This window comes from Syngnathus acus, chromosome 14 (assembly GCF_901709675.1).
Source record: "Syngnathus acus chromosome 14, fSynAcu1.2, whole genome shotgun sequence".
In the NCBI taxonomy this organism is placed as follows: Eukaryota; Metazoa; Chordata; class Actinopteri; order Syngnathiformes; family Syngnathidae; genus Syngnathus; species Syngnathus acus.
In genome coordinates this window covers 2,100,883-2,128,090 of record NC_051099.1, presented here as the reverse complement: position 1 = coordinate 2,128,090, position 27,208 = coordinate 2,100,883, and the positions used below count along the sequence as shown (strand labels likewise).

Genomic DNA, 27,208 nt, shown 5'->3' with positions numbered 1-27,208 from the left:
TAACTGTGACATTTAAAACGTAAAAGGAGGAAACGCGTACTATTTTAATACGGGCATGCATTGTTTAAAACGGACTTGTCAAGCCTGTCAAAACAGCTTAGTCCTTGGTCACCCATTTTAACATGAAACTCGCCTCGGTTGACGTCACTGAGCCATCTTTGTACAGCTAATCCAAAGTGTTTGTTATACCTTCATTACGGCTCAGTCTCTCGTCGCTTACTCGAAACAAATTGCTGGTGCTGTCACATACGGAGAGGAAAGGGAGTATTGGACTAGCTTGGTGGACAGATCTCGACGGTGGAGTCGAAGCAGTGCCCCTCCTCGGCTATATAGGCAGGGAAACGCCAGGCTAAGCATCCAAAGGGTGCCAGAGGCTAGAGAGGAGCGCAGAAGGCAATCCACATCCATCTGCCAGCCACTTAGCACACGCTAACACTTCCAGCCAGGATTTCAGCACAGCTGTCTCGCCAACACTACCGCAAAAAATGTAAGTATATCGTCCATTTTCTTGTGTGCGCTTCGATATATTCATGGCAAAGATGCTGGCGAGCACCTGGCTGGCTTTCATCAGTCTGTTTCGTTTGTTTTATTTGACAGCTGTCATTCGAACGACAGGAAATATTTCAGTCTCCCCTCAGATTAAACGGAAGGCTCATTGTGTCTTTTTGATTTGTGAGCTTTTACGGGTGAAAAGATGATCCGTGTTCATCTTCTGCCTATTTTCTGCCTCGTCTAGTGCCGCTAGCTGCAGCCAGTACGCACGCATTTTTTTCCGGTTTGGACCGGTTCTGTTTGAAAGGACGTCGTCTTTATCATTGGACACACGCTAATTCATCTTTTTAATGGGGCCACGATTACGACAAAATAAAAATGCCCATGTCTAATAAGGGTGTCATTTTGTTTGCGGTGGACGATGTGATGATTTCTAGAAACATCAAGGGCGTAATGTGGGACTTGTCTTATTTTATTTGGACAGAAACAACAAAGCCAATTTGGCGTGTAAACCACGGAACATTATTTGACTGATCTTAAATAGCCTGTTATATATATATATATATAAATGCATTATCTATAAATTAGGCCCGGGCCTAGTTTGCGTGATATTTGCAAGCTCCTGCAGCGGGGGATGGGGATAGCCTAGCCTCTCTGTCGATGGTTACGCGAGGGTGAACATGATTATATTTCACCACATTCCACTTTAACCTTTAGAAAATGCATCCCCCGGTATTTTAGTAGTGCCGTTGTTTTTTTTGAGAGAGCTGAATGATGGAGGATGAACGCGATGGCCAAGTCACGCTAAACCCGTTTGTGTAAATGTCTAGAAAGCCCACAATCCGAGAATTAATCGAGTCCCAGCACTGTTCTACGTCAATCTGTGTTAGTATTGGCCGCTTGTTACCTAAAACGTCGATTTTCCACCATTTTTGCCTTGAATCAAGGAACCTCCCTCCCCACTGCTTCTGTCGACAGCCAGTATTTATAGGCCGTGAAACGTGATGCTTTTACTGGCTATCATGTGACCACGGTTCTGGTTGTATAGAATTGAAAGGAATGTAGTCTTTGAGGTCCTAGAGGTCACAAAAAGACTGGGACTCCAGTCCACCGCTCCGTACGGCAGTGTCGCTGTCCAGTGCTGAAATGGTGCTGAAAGTCACGCATCGTGCAAATGACAGCAGAAATCCACTTAGTTGTAGACACTGCGTTATAAAATGATGCAGGATATGTTTTCCAGAACCATTAACTCAATAATATCAGACTATTTTTAAATCTCCAATGGGAGCTGAATTTATTGATTGTAATAGCTACAGTGATATCATCTGAGGACTGTACAAGTATAACATCATCTCAAGTCAGTGTGCAAGGTTATTAGATCCCATCTTGCTTTTCATCAGGATCTGAGCTGATTGAATTTTAAGGAGAGAAAATGTTCTCAGTGTCTTTTTAATAGCAGAACACAAAACACCCAAAACATTATTATTGTCTTTGATTGATGATCTTTTTGTCTGTTCATATATCACAACTTGGCAGCAAGGAAAGACCAGACCTTTTATCCAATAGGATTTGATGTTGCTGAAGGATTAGTAAGGCGTGTGTCTTGTTAGGGTGACCTTTATACGCAGTTTAGTCTCACAGGAGTGGAGTAGCTTTGTCACAAGTCATATTTGTGATGAGACATCACTTTCTATCATCTAGCATGCTAAATTTAGTGGGGTGAACACGTTATGTTAAAAGCGAGGGATTTTTTTCCATTGTCTGACCTCACATTGGATGGGGATGCCATGGTATTTGTTATTTGTTCTGGATACAGGGAAATCTTACCATTTATAGAAATCTATTTGTATGTTTGGATTCCATTGAAATCAAGTTGATCTCCTTTAAGGTGAGGAATAATGACCGTGCCCTACTGCCAATTGTGAGACCCGCCCAAAAAGAGCTGTAATTACATACTGATGCCACAAGATGGCGACAAATCACTTTTTTCTATTAAAAGAACCAATGGCCTTACTTCTAGCTCCTCACCTCAGTTCAAGTTACTTGCCACCACAGAGATGTTTGGAGTCATCATATAATAGCTTTTTTTCCATCCCTAGGTCTGCCCCAGCTGGAGCCCCTGCACCAGAGGGAGGGAGTCAGGCTCCCCCGAACCTCACCAGCAACCGCCGTCTGCAGCAGACACAGGCACAGGTGGACGAGGTGAGAGCAAGTCATTTGTTGCACACTCTTACACATTGATCAAAGCTCCAAAAATAATATCTTTGTGTCTCTCCGCAGGTGGTGGACATTATGCGCGTAAATGTGGATAAGGTTCTGGAGCGTGATCAGAAGCTGTCCGAACTTGACGACAGGGCTGACGCTCTGCAGGCTGGAGCCTCTCAGTTTGAGACCAGCGCTGCCAAACTGAAGAACAAGTACTGGTGGAAGAACGCTAAGGTGAGCGACACACTAGATTTGTTGTCTACAATTCTGATCATGTGTGTTCTATCTTCTCCCCGCAGATGATGATTATCCTGGGTGTGATATGCGTGATTGTGCTCATTGTCATTATTGGTAAGAATTCTTTTGCTGATTTGTACATACGAGTAAGTTGTGCATAAAGAGACTTGGACATGATTGATCTCCTTTCTTGCTTGCTGCAGTGTACTTCAGCACCTAAGAAGAGTCACTTCCTACCCCAGTCGAATTCCAACGTCCTTGCTTCAGAAGAGACCCTGAAATTCATGACAAAAGGAATCCAGATAATGAGTTATTGTATCTTCCCCGATTGGCTTCACCCCTAAACCCTTCAGGGCCATATGGCTCAATCATTTCCACCACCTCGCCTCTGGTACCCCTGTCAAATCTTTGCGTGTTCCGGGTCCTCTCGGCTTCTCTAACCCGCCATGACGAGAGCCTTGTGATGATGCAACAACCGAAAAGGAAACAATGATTGGCACTGATAATTGTTACATGACTGATCAATCTCTAGTCATTTGTAGAGTTTTATTCTGATATGTACTGTTTTCTAGGTGTGTGTGTGTGCGAGTGTGTGCATTTTGTATTTTTTCATTTTTGTATTAAGTTTCTGTATGCTTCAGCGTCGACTACTGCCTAATACTCCCAAGTATGTATCCTGCATGTTCTACTCAGCTTACTCTCATTTTTTTCCGCTGTATTTCTGCACAGTGGCGACAATCGCAGTAAGGCCCAAAACTGATTATGTTGGATATTTGCAGTCACACTCTCCAGGTTGAGTCCATTCGGGTCTAAGTTATTACTCAACACAAAGTAATGCATGAATTGGTCAGGCTGTCCCTTTCTAGTTATCCCCAATCTGGCTCTTGACAGTTTTTGTTTTTTTTCTCTCCCCCTTCCAACATTTCTCATTTAATATCTGTCTTCAGCTCTCCGGCCGTCTCCCTTGTGTTTTGCAGCATGCTTGAATGCCCAATCGTTTTAAAACTGCCATAGTACCGTTGGACCAATGTCTGTAGATGTTGTTGTTGTTTTTTTGATTACGTAGTGTCTTATTTCGAAAACATTCCTTCGTTGCAGTCTGGTGCAAATGCTCTTACTGTAGCACACGTAATTGTAAGTATATTTCAATTGCGCGATGAAACTGAAAGCCGAAGTCTGCAAGAAAAAAATGGTTTCAAGGTAAATTTGGCGGGAGGCTGGATTTGGATGTCATCTTGTGCTAGGCTATTGTGTGGCTATTAACTGGGCTTTCAGTGGCACTAAATTAATATCCTCACTTGCAAACTGTCATTGGCCTGTTAAAAAGCCTTCATATCGACTTTCAGTAGGTTTAAAAAAACAAAACGTGCGCAGTTAAGAATGCACTAAACAAGCTTGTTTTTGATGGCGCTGTCACGCTGCGTGCAGCCACACCTCCATATGAAGAGCACATGAAACAGTTCAGCCTTAATTGCATTTTAAAAAAAGGCCCAACAATTTACAATCCAAGATTTATTGAAAAAAATCCAAAGCATTCCTCGGCAGTGTTCTAAGTGGTTCTCCCTATAGGTATGCATGATTACATGTAATAGATTCTATTTTTATTATAGTGTATTTTTGTGCGAGACAGACCGGTGGTGTGTGTGTTTCCGTTTTTATAATTCAGATGTGTGCATTATACACTGCCAAGCAACAAGCAGCTGAGTGGGGAGCTTCTCTTGTTCATTGCAGTTGACAGTCATGGCACCCTTTCGTGTACAATTGTAAAACTGTTTGCTCATGTGCTTTTGGGCTTGTGCATATGGACCCTTTGGCGACTTGAGAAGTAACAGAGCAATAGGTGCACTTGCTGTCATTTTAGCCCACTAGGTCCAGATCAACGAGCTTTAGCATTAGCTTTCAGTCTCAGTCCTAACCTGCAATAGTTCCAATTAAGTGTATTAATTAAGTGTACTTAGTAGCCTCTGGATTTTTATGTTAGCAACCAGCTAGGTAGATCAACCACCTTGACTGATTCCGACAAGTAGTGTGTGTGTGTGTGTGTGTGTGTGTGAGCGTTTGCAGGTGCATTATTGTGGTGTGTGTTAGAATAGCTCTACCCCAGGAATATCCCCAGTTTATCCTGACAGATTAGGCCGCTTAAATCTCTTGAGTGAAGGCACGTTTGTTTCCTTGCCCACTGTAGTACATCAGGATAGAGGTGACAGATGTGAACGGCCCTACACTTAACCCACAGGCAGAGCTAGAAGGGGGGCTGCGGGCAATACTGAAATATGCCTGAACCCCTCAGGTGCCAGGCCAGATGATTTGTGTTTGTTTTGCGGACCCCCTGACATGTCCTTGACCCCCCAAGGAAAAAAAATCCTAGCTCAGCCAGTGACCACACCATGTCAGTGTACCTACGACCTAAAGAGCAGCTTACCAAAGACTTGACGTCTGGGCTTCTGCTGACGATTGCCATCAAAAACAAGTAGAGAGGAGCAGGTTACCCCAAACCATCCGATACTTTGGGGGGGGGGAAAAGCCGAATCTTGCCATCTGTAATTACAAGACCTTCAGTGAGGCAAGTAGTTGTACCTTATGCAAGTGAAACCCAAATTGACGGACCGCATGCATCTATTCTCCCGCATCTTGTGTGTTTAAGTCGAATGACTCAATTGTTAAGCGTTCTTTAGACACAGGATCTTTTAACAAGTAATAGCACAACCTTGTTTTTCATTTCTGCCTACTTTCATAGTACAACTAACTCCAATTATTGGACAAAAATCCACATGAAGTGTTGTAATATGAACGTGTTTTGAGGGGGGCCTATTTTGTTTTATCAAGATGTACAGTAAAAAGGGGACAAACAAATGAATTAAAATGTGGCTCTTTTAGCCATCCCGCTGAGGTGACATGACACGACTGATTGGGGTAGGACACGTGTCATTCCATAAATCCTGCTGTCGTCCTGTGATTACTCAACCAATTTGATCACAATGGAGAAAAACGAAGCGAGTGCTGTCTCTTCACGTTGCTTTACTGTATTGTGTGAAAAGGAAGGCGTGCACGTATATTTTAACAGCGTGACACTTTCTGTTTGTTGTTGTTATTATTCCTTCCTTCGGGGAGCACGTCTGTTCTATGTGAGAATATTGTCTGATGCCATCCTTGTGAAATGTTCAGTTGTCTCAAATTGAAGCTGCACTCAGCCCATTTGCAGGGTGATCCCAAACACTTCACGACGATGAAGTGCTTTATTTTCATTTGTCATTCAAGCATATTAACCAACTGTGAGAATATGTGCTGTATATTGTTGTCAAGAAAACTTGCAAAATGTAAGGAATGTCTCCCCAAATGGGATGAGTGCAGTATTAGGAGGGAACCTATTGAGTTTCTGAAAGCTCACTGGACGGCTTACGATATTCTACAAAATATATAGAAAGATGTTTTGTAATGTATGTCCACATTTTTATTGTAGTTTGCATTGATTTCAAAGAAAAAAAAATCTCCCAATGCATCTGAATTTTGTGTGACCACTAATCGGTAGAGGTAAAGATTTCCCAAGTATTTTTACCTTCAATTGTCCAGAAAATTTCAAACTAATTCTGCTGTTTACATCAGATTGCTGTTTGTGTCCAAACGATGCTGTATTTTGTTTGTTTGTTCAAATATATTTATTTTGGAGGAAATATTTTAATTTCTCTACGGACTGGGAGTTGAAGGTCTGCATTGCCCCTGTTTGTCTGGTCTCACTGGAGGGACCAGACCGGAGGAACATGGGCAATGCACTCAGTCTCATTTCATTCTTTAGCTTATTCTTTTAGCTTTTATTTATTGATAGATATGTCGTGCTGTCATTTAACATGGGATTAGACACTAAACAAGGTTGGCTCTATGTAAAGGAAAGGAAACTGAATGGAAAACTAAATTGTATAAAATTATTGTAGTGTAAATCTATCAATGTCTTATTATATTGATGAACATCATAAAAATATATGTATATTGGAAAACAATGTCATGTGTGTAGATTTATTATTGTGCATGGGCATAGGTATGGTAGGGACATATCACAAGCTCTATATTTATTACTAATGTTATATTATGTATTAATAATGTAACATTTCAGTATACTACGTTGCGGTAGCATTAATTTAAAAACTTTTTTTAGCGTACGATACTGTTCGCTTGTGAGCTGCTCCATAAAAGCATACATGTACCTTCCATACAATGTAAAGGTTCCGTAGTGTAGTGGTTAGTGCGCTGGGCTGTAATCCCAGTGACCTGAGTTCAAATCCCAGTCAGTTCCAAAATATTTTAGCATACGATACCGTTTGCTTGTGAGCTGCTCCATAAAAGCATACATGTACCTACCATACAGTATGAGGGCTCCCTAGTGTAGTGGTTAGTGCTCTGGACTTTCACCCCAGTGACCTGAGTTCAAATCCCAGTCAGTTCCAAAATATTTAGCATATACCGTTTGCTTGTGAGCTGCTCCATAAAAGCATACATGTACCTACCATACAGTATGAGGGTTACGTAGTGTAGTGGTTAGTGCTCTGGACTTTCACCCCAGCGACCTGAGTTCAAATCCCAGTCAGTTCCAAAATATTTTAGCATACGATAGTTTGCTTGTGAGCTGCTCCATAAAAGCATACATGTACCTACCATACAGTATGAGGGCTCCCTAGTGGAGTGGTTAGTGCTCTGGACTTTCACCCCAGCGACCAGGGTTCAAATCTCATTAGGACCTGAAATATTTTATCATGGAAAAATTTGCAACACTGCCCTACAACATTTGCTGCCCCATAACCAATGCACTAAAGCTTAGGGATGGAAAAATTTGCAACACAGTTGCTCGTGTGCTGCCCCATATAACCAATACACTAGAGTTAGGGTTAGAGTTAGGATTAGAGCTAGGGTTAGGTTTAGAGCTAGGGTTAGGGTTAGAGCTAGGGTTAGAGCTAGGGTTAGGGTTAGAGCTAGGGTTAGGGTTAGAGCTAGGGTTAGGGTTAGAGCTCGGGTTAGGGTTAGGGTTAGAGCTAGGGTTAGGGTTAGAGCTAGGGTTAGGGTTAGAGCTAGAGCTAGGGTTAGGGTTAGAGCTCGGGTTAGGGTTAGGGTTAGAGCTAGGGTTAGGGTTAGAGCTAGGGTTAGGGTTAGAGCTAGAGCTAGGGTTAGGGTTAGAGCTCGGGTTAGGGTTAGAGCTAGGGTTAGGGCTAGAGCTAGGGTTAGGGTTAGAGCTAGGGTTAGGGTTAGAGCTCGGGTTAGGGTTAGGGTTAGAGCTAGGGTTAGTGTTAGAGCTCGGGTTAGGGTTAGAGCTAGGGTTAGGGTTAGAGCTAGGGTTAGGGTTAGAGCTCGGGTTAGGGTTAGAGCTAGGGTTAGGGTTAGAGCTAGGGTTAGGGTTAGAGCTAGAGCTAGAGCTAGAGCTAGGGTTAGGGTTAGAGCTCGGGTTAGGGTTAGAGCTAGGGTTAGGGTTAGAGCTAGAGCTAGAGCTAGGGTTAGGGTTAGAGCTAGGGTTAGGGTTAGAGCTCGGGTTAGGGTTAGGGTTAGAGCTAGGGTTAGTGTTAGAGCTCGGGTTAGGGTTAGAGCTAGGGTTAGGGTTAGAGCTAACCCTAACCCGAGCGCTAACCCTAACCCCAGCTCTAGCTCTAACCCTAACCCTAACCCTAACCCTAACCCTAACCCTAACTCCAGTCCGTGTGATTCCCTCGTTAAGTGCACCTGCGTGAAAAGTTTTAGCTCCTGCAGAACGTGAAAGGAGCTAAAACTTTTCACGCAGGTGCACTTAACGAGGGAATCACACGGACACTCCATTAGGTACACCGCCATTTTTAAGTGTACCTAATAACAGGCCACTTTATTATGGAAATACGGTCAAAGGTCAGAGGTGTCAAGCGCTAGTCCTCGGGGCCGCGTTCCAATATGTTTTCCAAGTTACCTCGTTAAACACACCTCAGTGAAAAGTTGAGGGCATTTTCATGTTCAACTTTTCACACAGGTGCACTTAATGAGGGAATCTCAATCTCTCAAAAACATGTTGGAATGCGGCCTCCGAGGACTGGAGTGCGACACCCCTGCCTCATACAGTAAAAGCTACAAAACATACTACTACTGTTCGCTTGTGAGCTGCTCCATAAAAGCATACATGTACCTACCATGCAGTATGAGGGCTACGTAGTGTCGTGGTTAGTTCTCTGGACTTTCACCCCAGGGTTCAAATCTCATTATATATTTCATATAATATTTTGACTTTGATATAAACATTTTATCAGTTGCAACACAGTGTGCTGCCCCATAACCAATGCACTAAAGCTTAGGGATGGAGAACGTGAAAGGAGCTAAAACTTTTCACGCAGGTGCGTTTAACGAGGGTAACTTGGAAAACATATTGGAACGCGGCCCCCGAGGACTAGAGCTTGACACCTGTGACCTTTGACCATGATATTTCCCTAATAAAGTGGCCTGTTATTAGGTACACTTGAAAATGGCGGTGTACCTAATGGAGTGTCCGTGTGATTCCCTCGTTAAGTGCACCTGCGTGAAAAGTTTTAGCTCCTGCAGAACGTGAAAGGAGCTAAAACTTTTCACGCAGGTGTGTTTAACGAGGGTAACTTGGAAAACATATTGGAACGCGGCCCCCGAGGACTGGAGGTTGACACCCCTGGAAGCTAGGGTTAGGGCTTCAAACATCTCTTCTGAGTTATTTGTCAGTTTGTTTTGTAGCTCTGACTGTATATAATATGAGGTGCTCATACATTTATTTGGGTTGACAGTCATAATGGCCCTATGACTACAATGCGGCCCGTGAAAAAAATGAGTTTGACACCTAGAGCTAGGGTTAGCTCTAACCCTAGCTCTAACCTTAACCCTAGCTCTAACCCTAACCCGAGCTCTAACCCTAACCCTGGCTCTAACCCTAACCCTAGCTCTAACCCTAACCCTAGCTCTAGCTCTAACCATAACCCTAGCTCTAACCCTAGCTCTAACCCTAACCCTAACCCTAGCTCTAACCCTAACCCTAACCCGAGCTCTAAACCTAACCCTAGCTCTAACCCTAACCCGAGATCTAACCCTAACCCTAACCCTAGTTCTAACTCTAACCCTAGTTCTAACTCTAACCCTAACCCTAACTCTAGCTCTAACTCTAACCCTAAACCTAACCCTAACCCGAGCTCTAATCCTAGCTCTAACCCTAACTCTAACCCTAAACCTAGCTCTAGCTCTAGCTCTAGCTCTAGCTCTAGCTCTAGCTCTAACCCTAACCCTAACCCTAACCCTAGCTCTAACCCTAACCCTAACCCTAGCTCTAACCCTAACCCGAGCTCTAAACCTAACCCTAGCTCTAACCCTAACCCGAGCTCTAATCCTAGCTCTAACCCTAACTCTAACCCTAACCCTAGCTCTAGCTCTAGCTCTAGCTCTAGCTCTAGCTCTAACCCTAACCCTAACCCTAGCTCTAACCCTAACCCTAACCCTAACCCTAGCTCTAACCCTAACCCGAGCTCTAAACCTAACCCTAGCTCTAACCCTAACCCGAGATCTAACCCTAACCCTAACCCTAGTTCTAACTCTAACCCTAGTTCTAACTCTAACCCTAACCCTAACTCTAGCTCTAACTCTAACCCTAAACCTAACCCTAACCCGAGCTCTAATCCTAGCTCTAACCCTAACTCTAACCCTAACCCTAGCTCTAGCTCTAGCTCTAGCTCTAACCCTAACCCTAACCCTAGCTCTAACCCTAACCCTAACCCTAACCCTAACCCTAGCTCTAACCCTAACCCGAGCTCTAAACCTAACCCTAGCTCTAACCCTAACCCGAGATCTAACCCTAACCCTAACCCTAGTTCTAACTCTAACCCTAACCCTAGCTCTAACTCTAACCCTAAACCTAACCCTAACCCGAGCTCTAATCCTAGCTCTAACCCTAACTCTAACCCTAACTCTAGCTCTAGCTCTAGCTCTAGCTCTAGCTCTAGCTCTAACCCTAACCCTAACCCTAGCTCTAACCCTAACCCTAACCCTAACCCTAACCCTAGCTCTAGCTCTAACCCTAACCCTAGCTCTAACCCTAACCCTAACCCTAACCCGAGCTCTAACCCTAACCCTAGCTCTAACCCTAACCCGAGCTCTAAACCTAACCCTAGCTCTAACCCTAACCCGAGATCTAACCCTAACCCTAACCCTAGTTCTAACTCTAACCCTAGTTCTAACTCTAACCCTAACCCTAACTCTAGCTCTAACTCTAACCCTAAACCTAACCCTAACCCGAGCTCTAATCCTAGCTCTAACCCTAACTCTAACCCTAACCCTAGCTCTAGCTCTAGCTCTAGCTCTAGCTCTAACCCTAACCCTAACCCTAACCCTAACCCTAACCCTAGCTCTAACCCTAACCCTAACCCTAACCCTAACCCTAACCCTAACCCTAGCTCTAACCCTAACCCGAGCTCTAAACCTAACCCTAGCTCTAACCCTAACCCGAGATCTAACCCTAACCCTAACCCTAGTTCTAACTCTAACCCTAACCCTAACTCTAACCCTAAACCTAACCCTAACCCGAGCTCTAATCCTAGCTCTAACCCTAACCCTAACTCTAACCCTAACTCTAGCTCTAGCTCTAACCCTAACCCTAACCCTAGCTCTAACCCGAGCTCTAACCCTAACCCTAGCTCTAAACCGAACCCTAGCTCTAATCCTAACTCTAGTGTATTGGTTATATGGGGCAGCACACGAGCAACTGTGTTGCAAATTTTTCCATCCCTAAGTTTTAGTGCATTGGTTATGGGGCAGCACACTGTGTTGCAACTGTGTTGCAAATTTTTCCATGATAAAACATTTCAGGTCCTAATGAGATTTGAACCCTGGTCGCTGGGGTGAAAGTCCAGAGCACTAACCACTACACTACGGAGCCCTCATACTGCAGGGTAGGTACATGTATGCTTTTATGGAGCAGCTCACAAGCGAACAGCGCAAATTTCTCCATGACAAAATATTTAAGGTCCTACTGAGATTTGAACTCGGGTCACTGGGGTTAATGTCCAGCGCACAAACCACTACACTACGGAACCCTCATACTATATAGAAGGTACATGTATGGTTTTATGGAGCAGCTCACAAGCGAACAGTGCCAATTTTTCCATGACAAAATATTTAAGGTCCTACTGAGATTTGAACTCGGGTCACTGGGGTTAATGTCCAGCGCACAAACCACTACACTACGGAACCCTCATACTATATAGAAGGTACATGTATGGTTTTATGGAGCAGCTCACAAGCGAACAGTGCCAATTTTTCCATGACAAAATATTTAAGGTCCTACTGAGATTTGAACTCAGGTCACTGGGGTTAAAGCCCAGTGCACTAACCACTACACTACTGAACCCTCATACTGTATAGAAGGTACATGTATGGTTTTATGGAGCAGCTCACAAGCGAACAGTGCCAATTTTTCCTTGACAAAATATTTAAGGTCCTACTGAGATTTGAACTCAGGTCGCTGGGGTTAAAGCCCAGTGCACTAACCACTACATTACAGAACCCACACATTGTATGGAAGGTACATGTGTGCTTTTATCGAGCAGCTCACAAGCGAACAGTTTACAAATTTTTCCATGATAAAATATTTTGGAATCTACTGGGATTTGAACCCGAGTCAGTGAAGTTAAAGTCCAGTGAACTAACCACTACACTACAGAGCCCACACATTGTATGGAAGGTACATGTATGTATTTTCACGGACCGGCCTTTATATACATTTCTAAGAAATATATAAATACGATGAAATAAAATGGTACGACTATTTCTTTAGTAGTTTTCTTTTTAGTTTTTCCTTGCCCTCTTGGGAGGTTAAGATCAGGGGATGCTTTGAGAATAATTGTCAATTTGTTTTGTATATGTGAAGCCCTTTGCTCATACATTTATTTGGGTTGACAGTCATAATGGCCCTCCGAAAGAAGCTATGGCTACAATGCAGCCCGCGAAAAAATGACTTTGACACCCCTGGTGTAATTTAAAAATGTTACACAAAACTCACCTCTCCTGGACTCCAGGCCAAATCTTATTCCATTTGGCCACCTTGGCACAAGTGTTACACAGTTATTCATACTACCATGTATGATTCATCATTATGAGTACAAGTGAACATCTCGAACCCTTCAAGCAGTTGCATAAGAAAGAAATAAAATCGGGGGAAGTGCTTGGCATCCCTTAGGAATTTATTAGTTACGCGTCATGGATGTTTTATTGATTGATTCATTTATTTATTACCTTATGGATGCTTTATTTTCTATTTATGTATAATAATAAATAATCGTAAATCATGCTGTTATGACTGTATACAAACACTAGATGCCGCTCTTGGGCGCCGTAAGCAGCCATCTTGGGAAAGGGCTGCTGGATCACTCCTAACATTACAGTCAATTTAGCACAGACAAAAAACAACAACTGTAGATTGCTCACTATATCTATATAGTAAGGCTCTTTTTTAAATGAAAAAAATTACCTTGTATAGTGAAGCGTTTGTTTTCTTAAAAAAGTAGTTTCTTATTATGGTATGGTAAGGCATTTTTTTATGCTTTCAGGAACCACATGGGCACTGTGATATGTCTTTAGAATTTACTTGAAGCCTCTGAACGCACCATTCATTCAGCTCCCAAAGGGGGTCCCCCCCCACCTCCACCAAAAAAGGAATCACCGTCTGGGTGTTGCTGCACAGCAGAACAGATGAGGATTTGGGATTAGGGGGTTGGGCCGTCTGCTGGTTGGAAGAAGAGCGCCTCCAGACATCCAGTTGGTGCGTGCGGTGCAGCAGCGTCGCATCTCTCCCGCCGCAGCAGTAGCAGCAGCAGCAGCAGTAGCAGCAGCAGCATCACCTGGTCCTCATCCCCATCCGCAGCACCCTGTAAGTACCTCCATCTATCCGCATGTTTACATCTCGTCTACAGGCTTGCCTCTCAATCGTCTTGCTGACTTCTATTTTAAAAATACATTCAGCTATAAAATAAAAAAACCCAAATCTATTCATTTTTATTTTCATGTAACACAACATTAATGTTGACTGTTAAGCTTTTCTGCATTCTAATTTTCATCATATATATATAAATGTTTTAATAATTCATGCATTCTTTTTTTATATTTGAAGTTTTGACAGGCACTTATCGGTCATAGCCTGAAGAATGTGCTTGCATCTGTATAATGCATCTTTTGATTGTTTTATTAAATTTCACAAGTCATTGCATCACAAATCTGGTCAACAACAGTAATCATGTTAATTTGTCTCATTATGTTTTAGTTTAATATTTTGAGAAAAGCTTTCATTAACCTAAAAACACACGCACACACACACACGTATATGTATATAATATATAAATGTATATATATATATATATATGTATATATATACACATATATATATATATTTTTTTTTTCTTTTTTTCTTCCACATCCAGGGGAACAAGAGGATCTGCAAGATGGTAAAACTGGGGAGTAATCTTCAGGACAAAGGGGCCAAAGCGGTGAGCGTGGAGGATGGCTTCCAAAACGTGCCCCTCATCACTCCTCTGGATGTGGGCAGCCTGCAGAGCCAAGCCCCTGACAAGGTGAGTGCCCACCTTCCCCCATGGAGGCTTTCACTTCACCCCAGCACAATGTCCATCCAGCCTTTTGTGCTTGGTTTGTTTCCCCATTTGTCATGAGGAGGCAAATGAAGTCATTAGTCATCCCCGCATCCTAAAGTAGTCCACACCCCGCCGTTTGTTAATCCCATCACCATGGTGATCATTCACACCGCATGTTCACAGACCGACTGCACGTCAAGAGCCGACTGGAACGCTAATCGTTCCCTCGATTGCTTTTAATATGCTCATGAATCTCCCTCCACATTGTAACTCATCTGAGAAAGTGCTTACATGCGTGGTAGGGGCTGCTGTTTTGGCCAGCAGCACAGTTTAATGTGTGAATATGCTCACAGATAAGGTAGCAGATAAGGGCATTTATTTGAGGAAGGTCTCAACTCATTGACTGCAGATGTTTTCTCCTTCTTAAGAACAGTGGTTTTAAATTCTCTCTTTGTGTGTTCCTGATAGGATAAGGAAAGCATTCATTGGTTGTTTATTTGGTGCAATCAGTAGCTGATCGACTTTCCGATTAAAATAATAGCGATGGTCGTGTAATAAGCTACTGCGCTGTTGTTTTCGTCTCGTAAATAGGACGGTGGTTTGAATCCTTCACGGTTTGTCCATCCTGTGTGTGTGTGTGTCTGACAAGCAATATCTGTCAGCAAGCACCAGTGTACTATGTGACATGACATTTAAAGAGCTGTCACTCTCCATACACCGACAGGCTGCCATTGAGATTGCAGCATTGCACACACACACACACACACGCACTATCTATGATGTGTATATCATTGCCAGGACAAGTAAGGCTGAACCCCAGGGATGTAGCACTCAATTATTGTTGGTCCCGTTTGAAGAAAAAGCAAAGAGATAAGAGAGATGTCTTTCTCGGCTGTCAGCCACTGCAGATGTTGTCGTCTGCTCCTCCCCGACTGAAAACATGTTTTTTTGTTGGGTCCGCGTAAGCTGCTTAAAATGGCCTGGATGAAGCGCCGGCGCTAATCACACGCGGCAAAAGTCTACCCCGCATCTTTGTTCTTATTGAGAACGGAAAGGCAGTTCATGTGTAGGTCTGTTTAGAAGGAAGGAGTAAATCCCTTTATTTGAGCAAACAATAGCAAAGCAACATTTTGTATTGAAGTGATGCAAATGATTTCATCTTCATGTCAGAGGCCACTATTCGCTGATTTCTTGCCAAGTACCACTTTGACTCAATCGTTGCCTTTCCAGAATCTCTTTAATTGAGTTCAATTTTGGCATCTTGGGCAGAGGCCACTGTTTGAAGTGATGTAGTGGCGTCCAGTTTATGTGACCGCAGTGCTTTGATCTGATCTTGGTTGTGTGCCTTTCAAACTAATGGCAGCTGCAGCGGGTCGTTTGAGCTGACCAGTAGCCTACATCGGCGCTAGACTAGTGAAAAGCTCTTTCCATCCCGCCTGGTGACTTTGCGGTCACACTCCACTGCGGGGTTAGTGCGCACACACACACACCACACATTGGTGTAATATGGCTTTGGCCTACATGAGCTGGGGCAGACGAGTATTAGATTGGATTCAGTCCGAGCCAGGACGATGGAATCGGGATTGAATCGGCAGTTCAGAAAAACAAGTAGAAGGGGTTGGCGGATGGAGAGAGCAGGTGATTTTGAAATAGGATTAAATCTAATATTTTTGATTGTCTTCCAGTCTACAGATGAATTTAATGTTTGTGTTTACACAGGAAGACGATCTGAGTTGCAAAAAATCTTTTCTTCAGTCCTCCTATCTGCACTTTCCCTCAATTTCCAAATTCAGGGTGCTTTTCATTCCGCGTCTGTAAAAATGGATTTACTCTGCCGACGTCTGTTGAATTAAAAAAAAAAAAAAACGTCTGACTTAAGTGAGCCGGCCCCGCTCGTCCTTGGTGATGGCTGGCTCAGAACGCGATGTGATTCGATTCTAAAGTTGCCATGCTCTGACTGACCTGCAGATCTACTTAACATTTTTGCCATCTTTCAGTATGTTTGATTTCGGCCCTTGCCTTTTCATTTGGCCAGCGCACACCATTTCAACTCTGCAACTAAATCAATTGCTGGTGCACTGAAAATGTCAGCAAAATTAAAACAGTTGTCAGATCCCTGTTACGCTGCCTTTGTTTCAAGGCCTTGTTCTCTATTTCAGCGATTAGACTCAGTGTTGTTTCCTGGTAAACATTTTGACACACCTTTGATTATTTCCTTGTTTCATCTAATGTCGCAGCAAAGCATCTGAGAGCACTACAAATTTTTCTTTTTTTTTTTACATATTCTACAAGCTGCCTTTCCTTTTTTTAAGCTTTCTCTCATCATCATTTTGTGGAGAGAACATGAAACTCCATATCTAGTGAGGAGTAGTGGGGGCCGGGGGTCTGACAGCATTTCCGCAGGGAATGTGACATCAAAAATACTGATACTGGAGAAAGAGAGAAAAAGCAGGGTTATCTTTTGTGAAGTGCATTCTTTAAAAGAAGATTGTGTTTTCAAAAGGATCAACCCACATATATCAAAAGATTCAGTCTGGAAGCAACTGGTGTCAAATGAGACATGTCAACAACTACCAGCTCAGTGGCCTTAGGGTAGTGTCCGCCCTGAGATTGGAAGGTCGTGGGTTCAAACCCCGGCCGGGTCATACCGGAGACTATAAAAATGATACCCGTTTCTTCCCTGCTTGGCACTCAGTGTAAGGGGTTGAAATGGGGTCTCACCAAATAATTTGAGGCACTGCTGCTGCTGCTCCTCTCTCCCCCAGGGGATGGCTCAAAATCACATGCAATAAATGCAGAGGACAAATTTCACCACACCAAAGTGTGTGTGACGATCATTGGGACTTTAACTTAACTTAACATGTTGCTGTCATCTCAAAGCTAATCGATTCTTGCAGCATGCATGGCGGAGCTTCCTCCTTCCCTGCTGATGTGGAAGCACTTAATGACTTATAGAAAGGTCACGGTTCACCTCTGCATGGTTAGCACCTATGTGCTAACAGCTACGCTACATTCTATTACTTACAGAGATATGTGGAAAAAGAAACTAATATAATATAGAAACTAATATAATAACTAACTTTGGAAACGTTGGCCTCAAAATGGACTCTGAAAAACGAGGTCAAGGTTTTTCTTCTGCAAGCTTTTTTTTTTTTAGAGGGTCAACGTGGAGGAAGGTGTATACAACACATCCGATTGAGCCCCCGAGCCCCCCCTCCTCGTCCAAGCGTGACACTGGTCTGAACCTTAAATAATGTCACCATTTTGCTTTGGTGCTCTCATTTCGCACTGCTCGCTCAGGGGCCGTAAGGTTTGCGACACTTTTTTGTTGCCTCGTTATTCAACCACCTTTTTGCTTTCCATCTCCTCTAATGAAGTGCTCATTAATCAATGTTGCTACACCTTTAGCCAGCGGCCTTCTCTCGGAGAACAAAGGGCACAACAGCTCCCAAACTGGAGCCTGACGTAAAGGAGCAATCATAGGAACGACACTTTTATAATGGAAGCAAATACAAATTGCGGGAGTATCTCATTTTTCAATACAGGCTTCTTGTGACAGTAAATATAAACAAATGTCAAATTTCCTCAAATGCTGAAATTGATAGTTGCCAGTACGTTTTGTAAAACTCACCTCTCTAACTCCCTAAAAATATATACACAGGCTTTAAATAATAAGAGTTAGATACAATTGAATAACAAGGCAATTCAATATTTTAAGCCCTACGGTTTTCTGTGTAATATTGACAAAAAGCAAAGTGTTTTTTGGGGGGGTTTGTTATTGCGGTGTTGGTGACAGCCAATCGATGTCAGAGAAGAAGAGCAGCAATAAAAGAAACATAATAGTTTTCAATTCAGCACAAAAAAAAAGCAAACCTTGCAGCTCCATTATTGTCCACATCACAAAATTACCCTTTCCTCAATTTCCTGTTTTAACACGATATTATTTTGTTGGCACATCCTTTTTTTCCCACACGCCTCAGAATAGAACATCGTGCTTTCCTCTCGGGTCAGCGCTCTTGAATTCCGGCCACATGACCTTATTAGCCTGGAGAGTGAGTAACTGCTCTCCTCTAGGATGATTCCTACTTGTGGAAATACTGAGAGACAAGCATAGAATGAGTGCGAAGGCCCTCTTGAAAGACTTCAGCGGTAGAATAATAAGTCACCAATTTTAGGAAGCGCCTGTAACCTGGTAAATATTGAAGCGTGTTTCCGGACATTATTTCCCAAGACTCAGTCGGGAAAAAAAATGTCTCAGATACCGTTCTGGTGGACATGTCCATCATAATAGAACACAGGATAAAGTCTTAAGGACCCATGGCCAAAATATGTAGGATGTCGGCCATTTTGATTAGAAGCAGACAATTTCAATTTCCCTCCATATCCCTTACAGGCATTGAAATGACATTTTCCACATTTTCTGTAAGTGGACTATCACATCCTGAGGTTGATGTTGGAAGCCAGGGTTCAGATTCAGTATGTAACCCTAACCTCCATATCACCCTTCGCCTTCTATTAGCCATCTTTCATCTCTCCTCACTTTCCATTTTCAAAATGACTTGTGTGAGCGTGTATATACGTACGAGCGCCATTTCTGTGAATTTGTCCTTGAGCTCCCGATGAGAGTCATTCTGGTTTCATCTGTTTGGGCTGTGCATCAAAATTCACACCGCACTTGAACGAGCCACACGTGATTTGCATCAGTTAACGCTAATATTTCAATATTCAAAATCCCTAACAGACTTTCTCTCGCATTCAATCATTTGTGTTTTCCCCTCAAAATGCGACTTCCCATTTTTCACACCTGCATGTCACCGATTTCTCACATCTACTTATAAATAAAGTGTGACTATCACTGCAGGTTGTGGTGAAAACTCGCACCGAGTACCAGACGGAGAAAAAGCGTCTGAAGGTTCCCAAAGTGGAGGAGTTCACCATCACTGACGGTGTGTCTGAGAGACTCAAGGTAGGAGGAGCGCAAATGATTATTAATCATAGTAATGATGATGATGACATTTCTCTAATTACAAGGATTGATCTGCCTCATTAGATACAGAAAAAAAAAAAGCGAGTCACGAGTTCAGTGTTTGTCATCTAATGTGTATTTGATAACACGACCGCATCATCACACACGCTAGCTCGCACCTCGGAGTGCCGCGGAGGGTGCCAATGGCACAATGAAGCGCCTCAACGTGACCCGCCCGGCAGTCTGCTTCATTCTCTTCGCGCCGTTGTTAGGGGAGACCAAAGAGAGGTCACGTTGTCATGGCAGCAAAGAAAAGCTGTCGCCATGGCAACCCGCCATGAGCGTCGGTAGGAGGAGACAACCCGAGGTGCGTACGTAGCGACCCGGGGAGTGGATGTAAAACTCCAATGAGAAGTCCGTACTTTGGTTTATTCCATTCATAAGATACAAGGCTATAATTTTGGTCTCGGATCCCGCACTTACCTAAATTTGGCAACGTGAATAAGCCACGATATTGACGGAAAAAATAATTAAAACCCTAACCCAAATTAGAAACCCTACTTTGAAACTCGGACCCTAATTTAAAACCCTACTTTGGAACTCAGTTTAAAACCCTACTTTGAAACCTTATTTCAAAACCTTAATTTAAAACCCTACTTTGAAACCTTAACCCAAATTTAAAACTCTACTTTGAAAAATCAGTGTAGCCAAGAAAAACGCTGAAATTGGATCAAATTGGAAAATTGCCTTTTTAGGTTATTTTTATTTGACCTCATACATGACCTGAGTGTAGATTGCCACGTGAGTATTAATGTTGGAAAAGCGCCACCCGTGTTTAAACGTAACCCGCCGCCGTGGTTATCAGACTTTTGCAGAAACGTTGCAGTCGGCTTAGGAGGGTGCGCTGCCTTCCGCTTTTGTTAGGCACAAATGCAAGTCAGTGGCTCCGATTCCGTGTGATGTCGCTTGCTTTTTAGGGGCTCAAGCCGACCGCCGCCTTGGCTTACACTGACGAGCTGATTTTGCGCACACGCGGGATGCTTGCACATCTCTTCTCTCTTCAAAGCTTTGCAGTTTGTGTTGATGGCTGTAGAAGCTCACAGCTCTCTAATCCGCCCTGCCTCGCCCATCTCCCTCTTCTTCCCACCTTCCGTCCTCTGTTCCCGCTACTCTCTTCTTTTCCCGCCTGCGTTTGTCTCATTCCTCACTCTTGATCTCCACATATTCAACAAGCCAGCGCGCACTGCAGGAATATCGCAGCCCACGCAGCCGTGACAACGTCCCGAATAAGACCGATAGGAGGAATCCTATTCCGTCATTCGCATAGAAACACGTTCCAAAGCAAGAAAGACTTTTGTCGCCAGCCAATAGGGTTCAAGTGTCATTACCTCTCAAGTCCCCCATCGCCATCCCGTCGCCTGCTTTTAACTCACCCCCGTCCGTCCCTCCCGTGTCTTTCCGATTAGCCCCGTTGGACAAGATGAGCGACATTGTGTTCCAAGCGCAACTTTGTCTTGCTGGTTAGAAAAATCGCCAACTAAATTCATTCAGTTGGCCTCACAAATAGTCTTCCGGCATATATTCTTTATCCTCAGCCAAGAGCGACTATCATTACAGATATTTTGCTGGAGATCATTCACATCATGTCACGTGTGCTTAATATAATAAAACCACATTTACATTGAATCTCTTTCTTGCGCCCGACGGCATACCGCCTCATTTTAGTTGACCAGTAAAAAGGTGTTAAAATGACAAGTCGGTGTTGAAGTTGGGAGTCGGCGCAAGAAGTGACACCTCTTACCAGGCATCTCCAGATTCATGCGAAAGGCGAGGTGAGAAACGGAGGGGACACCTTCGGGGCTACACGTTCATATTTCAAAGTTCAGCGGAAGTCATCTTAACGAGAGCTGACGTGAACAGCCAATATTAGCTGTGCGATAAGAGCGGCGGTTTAAAGACTACAGGAGTGTTCTCACCAGCTCGTTTCCGTCACAATTTTTTTGATCCGCCTCATCCCCCGTTTCTTTTCGTCCTTTCTTGTCCTCGCCGCCGTGTTATGCCGAGCCAGCGTTCTGTGGCCAGCTTCTACTGGCACGTAATCACACACGCGCATCATATTGTTGGGAAAACTGGCTGCTGATTAAGTGAAGCGGCCAGATGTGACGGCGAGATACCCGACCGAGGATTGGCACAATGCAAACTTCCAAGCCTTTTGGAATTTGTCAGGAAGCTAGAGTACCCTGAGAAGAGGATATTAGTGCGGCGTGGGTTAGGTCAAGCCGCCTCCGCAAAGGCTGACCGAAGCCATTTGTCACAGTCAAGACATCCCGATTGTCAGCTGCCAGACGGGCAAGATGGACGGACAGCTCCTCAGGGTCGGCCAGACAGATAAATCACAAGGGCCTGTGGCTGTGTGCTGAGCGGATTGTGAGATGATTAATTCAGTCCAGATGGCTTCTGTTGTGCGCCATTCGCATCAACCTCAAAGGAAGCGGCGGCTGACGTTCAATACCGACACGTTGCGATCTCAAACGTCCTTCCCGTTCCACACGCTTCAGCTAAAAAGTAAAAGAAGTCCTCCATTCCACACTGACCTTCCTTTGTACAACATCATAAAAAGCTTGGCTCACTTGCCAAAAACAAAAAGTTTCATCGCAAGCCAGCAAGTATAATTATCTCCATGCAGCCTTCAATACATTGGCACATGGTAGAGGAGCCAATGTCAAAAGTAATAATAAAAGATACACTTTTCAGTTCGTCTAGTCGAGTTATTAGCAAGCATCATAGATTTAAAAAAGGGCAGGTTGCTCCGTTGTGGGTGTTAACACAGCCCAGCTGATTAAATGCCAATCAAATCGATCTGTGCGATAGAACCATTGACTACGTTTGCTTCATTTGTTTTCCCCTATTTGAGTTCTTTTCCTATTTTATTGGAGCTTGGTCTGCAGCAAAGCGTAATCTTGTAATTGAGATACGTTAGCCCGATTAGCATCTGTCTGGCTTTAAAGTAAGCACATGCTGCCAAGCGGCTGCTTTATGGTTCCACTCAAGGGGCCGCTTTTCAGCCTTTAATGTCACATTGCATCTTTAATGGCTCCAAACAAGCAAGACGGCTTCCAAACACACACACACACGCACACACACGCACACACACGCGCACACACGCACACACACGCACACACACGCGCACACACGCACACACACACACACACACACACACACACACGCACGCACAAAGGACACATGTTGAATACCAATGCACCATGACTACCAACTAGTGATGGAAAGTAAAAAAAAGCACAAATACTTTGTTACAATAATTAATAAAGTGATTGTTAGTCATTTTGCCGCTTGGGCTCCTAACGGCATCATTTCTATTGAAAATACTTCATGACTCGGGTGCACTTTGAGCGACCTTTATGTGTAATGACGGCGTCTGCGGCGTAATCACCTCACAGACACACACACAAAAGGTCACCCAACAACGCTCCCCCAAAGCAGCTTGCTTGATATGCACACACCTTAGCTTAGCTGCGCTAGCGTCATCATATCAACCGCGTCCTCAGAAGACCTCATTTATGCGATCATGTCATTTGTCAAGATTTATTGTAATTTATGATTTTCCAGTATTCTGCTAAAATTGTGACTGAGCACACTAATATTACAAATTTATTCTTTCTCCCTAATTTGTTTTCACTCCCACTAAATCTTATGCGGTTTGTGCGAGGGTGTGTGAGTTAGACCTCCCCCCTCCCTACGTTGCCTGTCAGTTCCCAGCAGAGAGGATGTGGGTGGCGGGTTTCAGCCCGACAGGCAAAGAGGAGGGATGGAAAGTCACATTATTAGGAACACCTGCATAATCCAACTAGAGCTCGTCCAAAGTTTTAAGAGCCACATTTGAGGATTTACTGTATGCCTGCCAAAATATTTGTCACTGGTGGTTTGCAATTTCTCCTGTCTCTCACATAAGCGTGAAGAATTCCCTTTTTTGAAGCAGCTGCACATCTCTCCCCGTCGCCACCCAACCCGGCAGGCACGTCAAGCGTCACGCACCCGGCGCTCCTTATTGCCTCTGTCGACTCTCGTTAGGGTTCCCGGTCCCGAACCTCTTCCTGCTCGTCTGTTATCAGGAGCGACAGGAAGAGGGCCGCCTCGGGAGCGATAATGCTGCACGGTGGCATGTTGAGAAGCGCTAATGACACAAAAGACGACGGCGGCGGGAGATGCTGTGAAAGGGGATAACAACTCATCACGATGATTATGAGACTATTTCTCCCATAGGAAATCTTGTCAAGTCAATTCGTTTTTGTGCCAGGCGCACCTTTCGACGCTAACTGACCTAAAGTCTCCCAAAATGTGCTGATGCGTTCGTTGCAACTGCGGCTGGGTTGGCGTGCGCGCGTCAGGCGGAATAACGCTGATGGACTCCGAGCATCGCTGGCGTGCCTAATTGTTATGACATGTTTGAGGGGGGAGCCGACGGAGCGGAGCGGCCAATCGGAACGTCCAAAAATTGGAGTGTGGGAGGCAGGAAATTACAATTCAATGGAAGGGCAATTCTTGTTGATTGATTTCTAAGGCAGACACGCGCGCACAACACAAGCAAAGCTGTCACAAGTCGGCAGACACGACGCTTTTTAAACACAGATATCCTTCCACGCCTCATTTGCATAATTCAAATTAAATGCAATTTCACAGGCGTCCAATCAAAGTGTCAAACTGAAAGCAAATCCCCTATTTTATGTTAATCTTCTCGGCAACAGCATGTGCAGCCTGCCAGACAAACGAATCACAATAAAAAACAAAGAAATAAGACCCAGAGAGGCATTCATTTGCCTTAATATCCCTTTTGGTGTGTACTGTATTATTATTATATTGTACGTCCAGTAGAAAAATGTAAACATAAGCGCTACATTCAAAAGTGGCTGTTTAGCTTGGTCACTGGAGTCGTCAGTTAATTAGATTACAAAACAGACAGTCGGTTTGAGTTCAGCTTTTGTTCCTGCACTCTTTTCTATTTGCATGGTAATGAGAAGACGAGCCATTACACGTGTGTTGATTTCTCCTTAGGACACTTAATGACACATGCACACTTTCATTTTCTCCTGCGAGACCATGCACACGCCCCGAGTGCAAATGACATTTATTCACACACTAAAAAAATGAAACACACTGACTGACCTGATTGGTGCTTGCTTGCAGGTCACCATCCTGATCATCCTGGCCTTGGCATTTCTGGCTTGCATCGTGTTCCTGGTGGTTTACAAAGCCTTCACTTATGACCACGCCTGCCCAGACGGATTCCTCTATAAGGTAGAAAAAATAAAAATAAGAAGTTTTGATACATAGCAAACCTTGGTTGGCTTGAGAAAGTACATTTTCAATTCTATTTTGTTCCCATGCCACAGTGATAGATTCCAAAATCCCCATCCGGAACATTTACGACAAAATAGCTTGGCCAAACTTTGTTGCGCTTTTATCTGTTTTCCAAAACGACCTCTCCTATTTGCAGACAAGTCCATTTTGTTGCTTCAAAACATGATTCATCATTCGCAAGCTTTTGTTAAATAACTTGGAGATAGAAGCGAGAGATTATCATCCCTAAAGAAAATTGCTGAGCATTATCATTCTCCTCTGCTCCCCATTTTTTGTTCCTCAACTTGTGTTGTGCACCGTCTTTGTGTCACCTTGACCGTCAATGATTCGTAAAGGTGGAATCTAAAATCTATTTCGGAGTCTCAGCTCAGCTATCATTATCTGCACTTGGATATTGAGCAAAAAAAGAAGCGTGCACCCACTCAGGAGATACACAACACCGTATTATACAGAAAAATGGAAATGACACGGCATACGCTATCACCTTGATTACTACAGCCATTTTGTTTTGCTTTCAGCACAAGCGCTGCATCCCGGCCTCGCTGGAGGCCTACTACGCCGCGCAGGACGCCAACTCCAGGGGGCGCTTCTACACGGTGATCAGCCACTACAGCATGGCCAAGCAGACCACCTCGCACTCTGTCTCCCCTTGGCTGCCCGGTGGGCCCGCGGGGCAGCCACATGACGCCAAGCCTCCGCACGGCGGCGGTGGCGGCGATACCCACTGAACGCCAAGACACACGCACGCCATGTCGACATTATCCGAGTGTATCACGTGCCAGTAGGGCCTGTAGAGTGCATGCAGACATTTGGATTTCTCCATTTGCTCTTACTGAGGAGCGTTTTTCTCATACACACACGCCATCCTGGTAACTTATTATTTATTGACTGTCATTCTATTTCTTTTTTACAGTAGCGTTAGGATATTTTGTATGTGGCTTAGTCACCCAAGCTGCTGTCTACTATCTCCTCTTGTACTGTATACTATTTGTACAGTAACCTCAGGCATGACCCCCCCCCCTCAAAATTTGGACAGTATGTTCTCTGGTGTTGTTGTTTGACTTACTATAAAATCGAAAGACGCCTCTGGGGAGTTTTTAACCTTCTCAACATGATTAATTTGTGCATCTACACATCCCCTTATCTCAACCGGTCACTTTATGGGCCCTCAAGTCTACAAAGAAATGTTCTTTTGTTGTTGTTGATTTTTTGGTTTGTAATACAATCATTGCCAATGTTTGTAGTCGTATTATTGTTATTTTTTTACATATTGCTGTTGCTGCCAGTCGATAGCCATTTGCAGGTTGGAAAATAGAGGCGGGACATTTATAACACGATTTTACAACTACACACGTTCATTCATTTGGGAAGCTGTTTACCTGCTGCTGCTGTTTTGGTTCGCAACAGAGTATCAATAACAAAGTTCTCTGTGTTGTTTTTACTGGATGTGAAAATGAAGGTAAACTAATATGGGAAAAAGAAAATCTTTTTTTTGGTGGAACGACAGTACACACACAGTGAGCAGTTCATGAAAAAAACAACGCAGGTAGTGTTTATTGCCGAAACGTGTTCATTGGTTAGGTGTTTATTTTCAGATTTACTATGACTGCAGCTTTTCATTTTGCATCATCTGCTCTGTGGTGGAGTGCTTTCTATAAGCTGTTGTGATGTTGTTAGTCGGTAGCGTACTGTAGCCATACCTGTAATGAACCCGGGTGCATCCCCGCCGCCCTCCTCCTCCCTTGGTTCAAAACGATCCCAATAAAACGATGCAGTGACCCGTGAGAAACGCGTCTGTGTCATTTGTCTATCGCGTCACCAATGGGCTTGACCCGGTGTCCCAATATTTTTGGCCGCAACTTTTCCTTCCCAATTACTCTCATTTTGTATTTCATTTCATTAACGGGAAAGGTTTTTTAAAAATTTTTTTGCCAAGTAATATTTGGGTTTTGACTTTTGGTAAAGCATGTTGGTAGGATTACCTGCATGCTTCACTTCACTGCAGTGCGTCTTTGGCCTACTTTCACTGTGCCTTGTAAGTAAGAGAAAACACCCAGCCAGTTTCGCTCATCTAAAATTCAAGATATTATTCAATTATTTAAAACAAGCTGTCTGGGTTAAGGGTTGCACAGTCTGCTCACACCAAGCGAAGCGCGGAACATCGAATATGAATCGATGGTTAGGACATTAAAGTGATTTTTTTTTTCTTTTCTTTTCTAGGACAGTCCAGATGATTTTCTTTGAATCATTAAGGCTGGCAAACAGACGCAGGCTCACAAGATTTGTATTAGTTTGGATTGAATGTTGGCTAGAGAAAGTGGGCCATGAGGATAATCCATGC

The 27,208-nt window shown here is 43.7% G+C and overlaps 2 protein-coding genes across 2 annotated transcripts; both read left to right on the top strand.

Moving 5' to 3' along the window:
* The first annotated feature begins 106 nt into the window (after positions 1-106).
* On the top strand, positions 107-5,908 carry vamp2 (vesicle-associated membrane protein 2). The gene is made up of 5 exons (XM_037269760.1): positions 107-487; positions 2,592-2,694; positions 2,773-2,931; positions 2,997-3,048; positions 3,138-5,908. Coding segments are annotated over exons 1-5 (333 nt in total). The 5' UTR covers positions 107-485; the 3' UTR covers positions 3,155-5,908.
* Positions 5,909-13,570: 7,662 nt separating this feature from the next.
* On the top strand, positions 13,571-26,652 carry nsg2 (neuronal vesicle trafficking associated 2). The gene is made up of 5 exons (XM_037269853.1): positions 13,571-13,810; positions 14,358-14,507; positions 19,387-19,491; positions 24,694-24,804; positions 25,386-26,652. Exons 2-5 carry the CDS (start codon positions 14,379-14,381, stop codon positions 25,593-25,595), a joined length of 555 nt encoding a protein of 184 aa, XP_037125748.1. The 5' UTR covers positions 13,571-13,810; positions 14,358-14,378; the 3' UTR covers positions 25,596-26,652.
* The last annotated feature ends 556 nt before the right edge of the window (positions 26,653-27,208 follow it).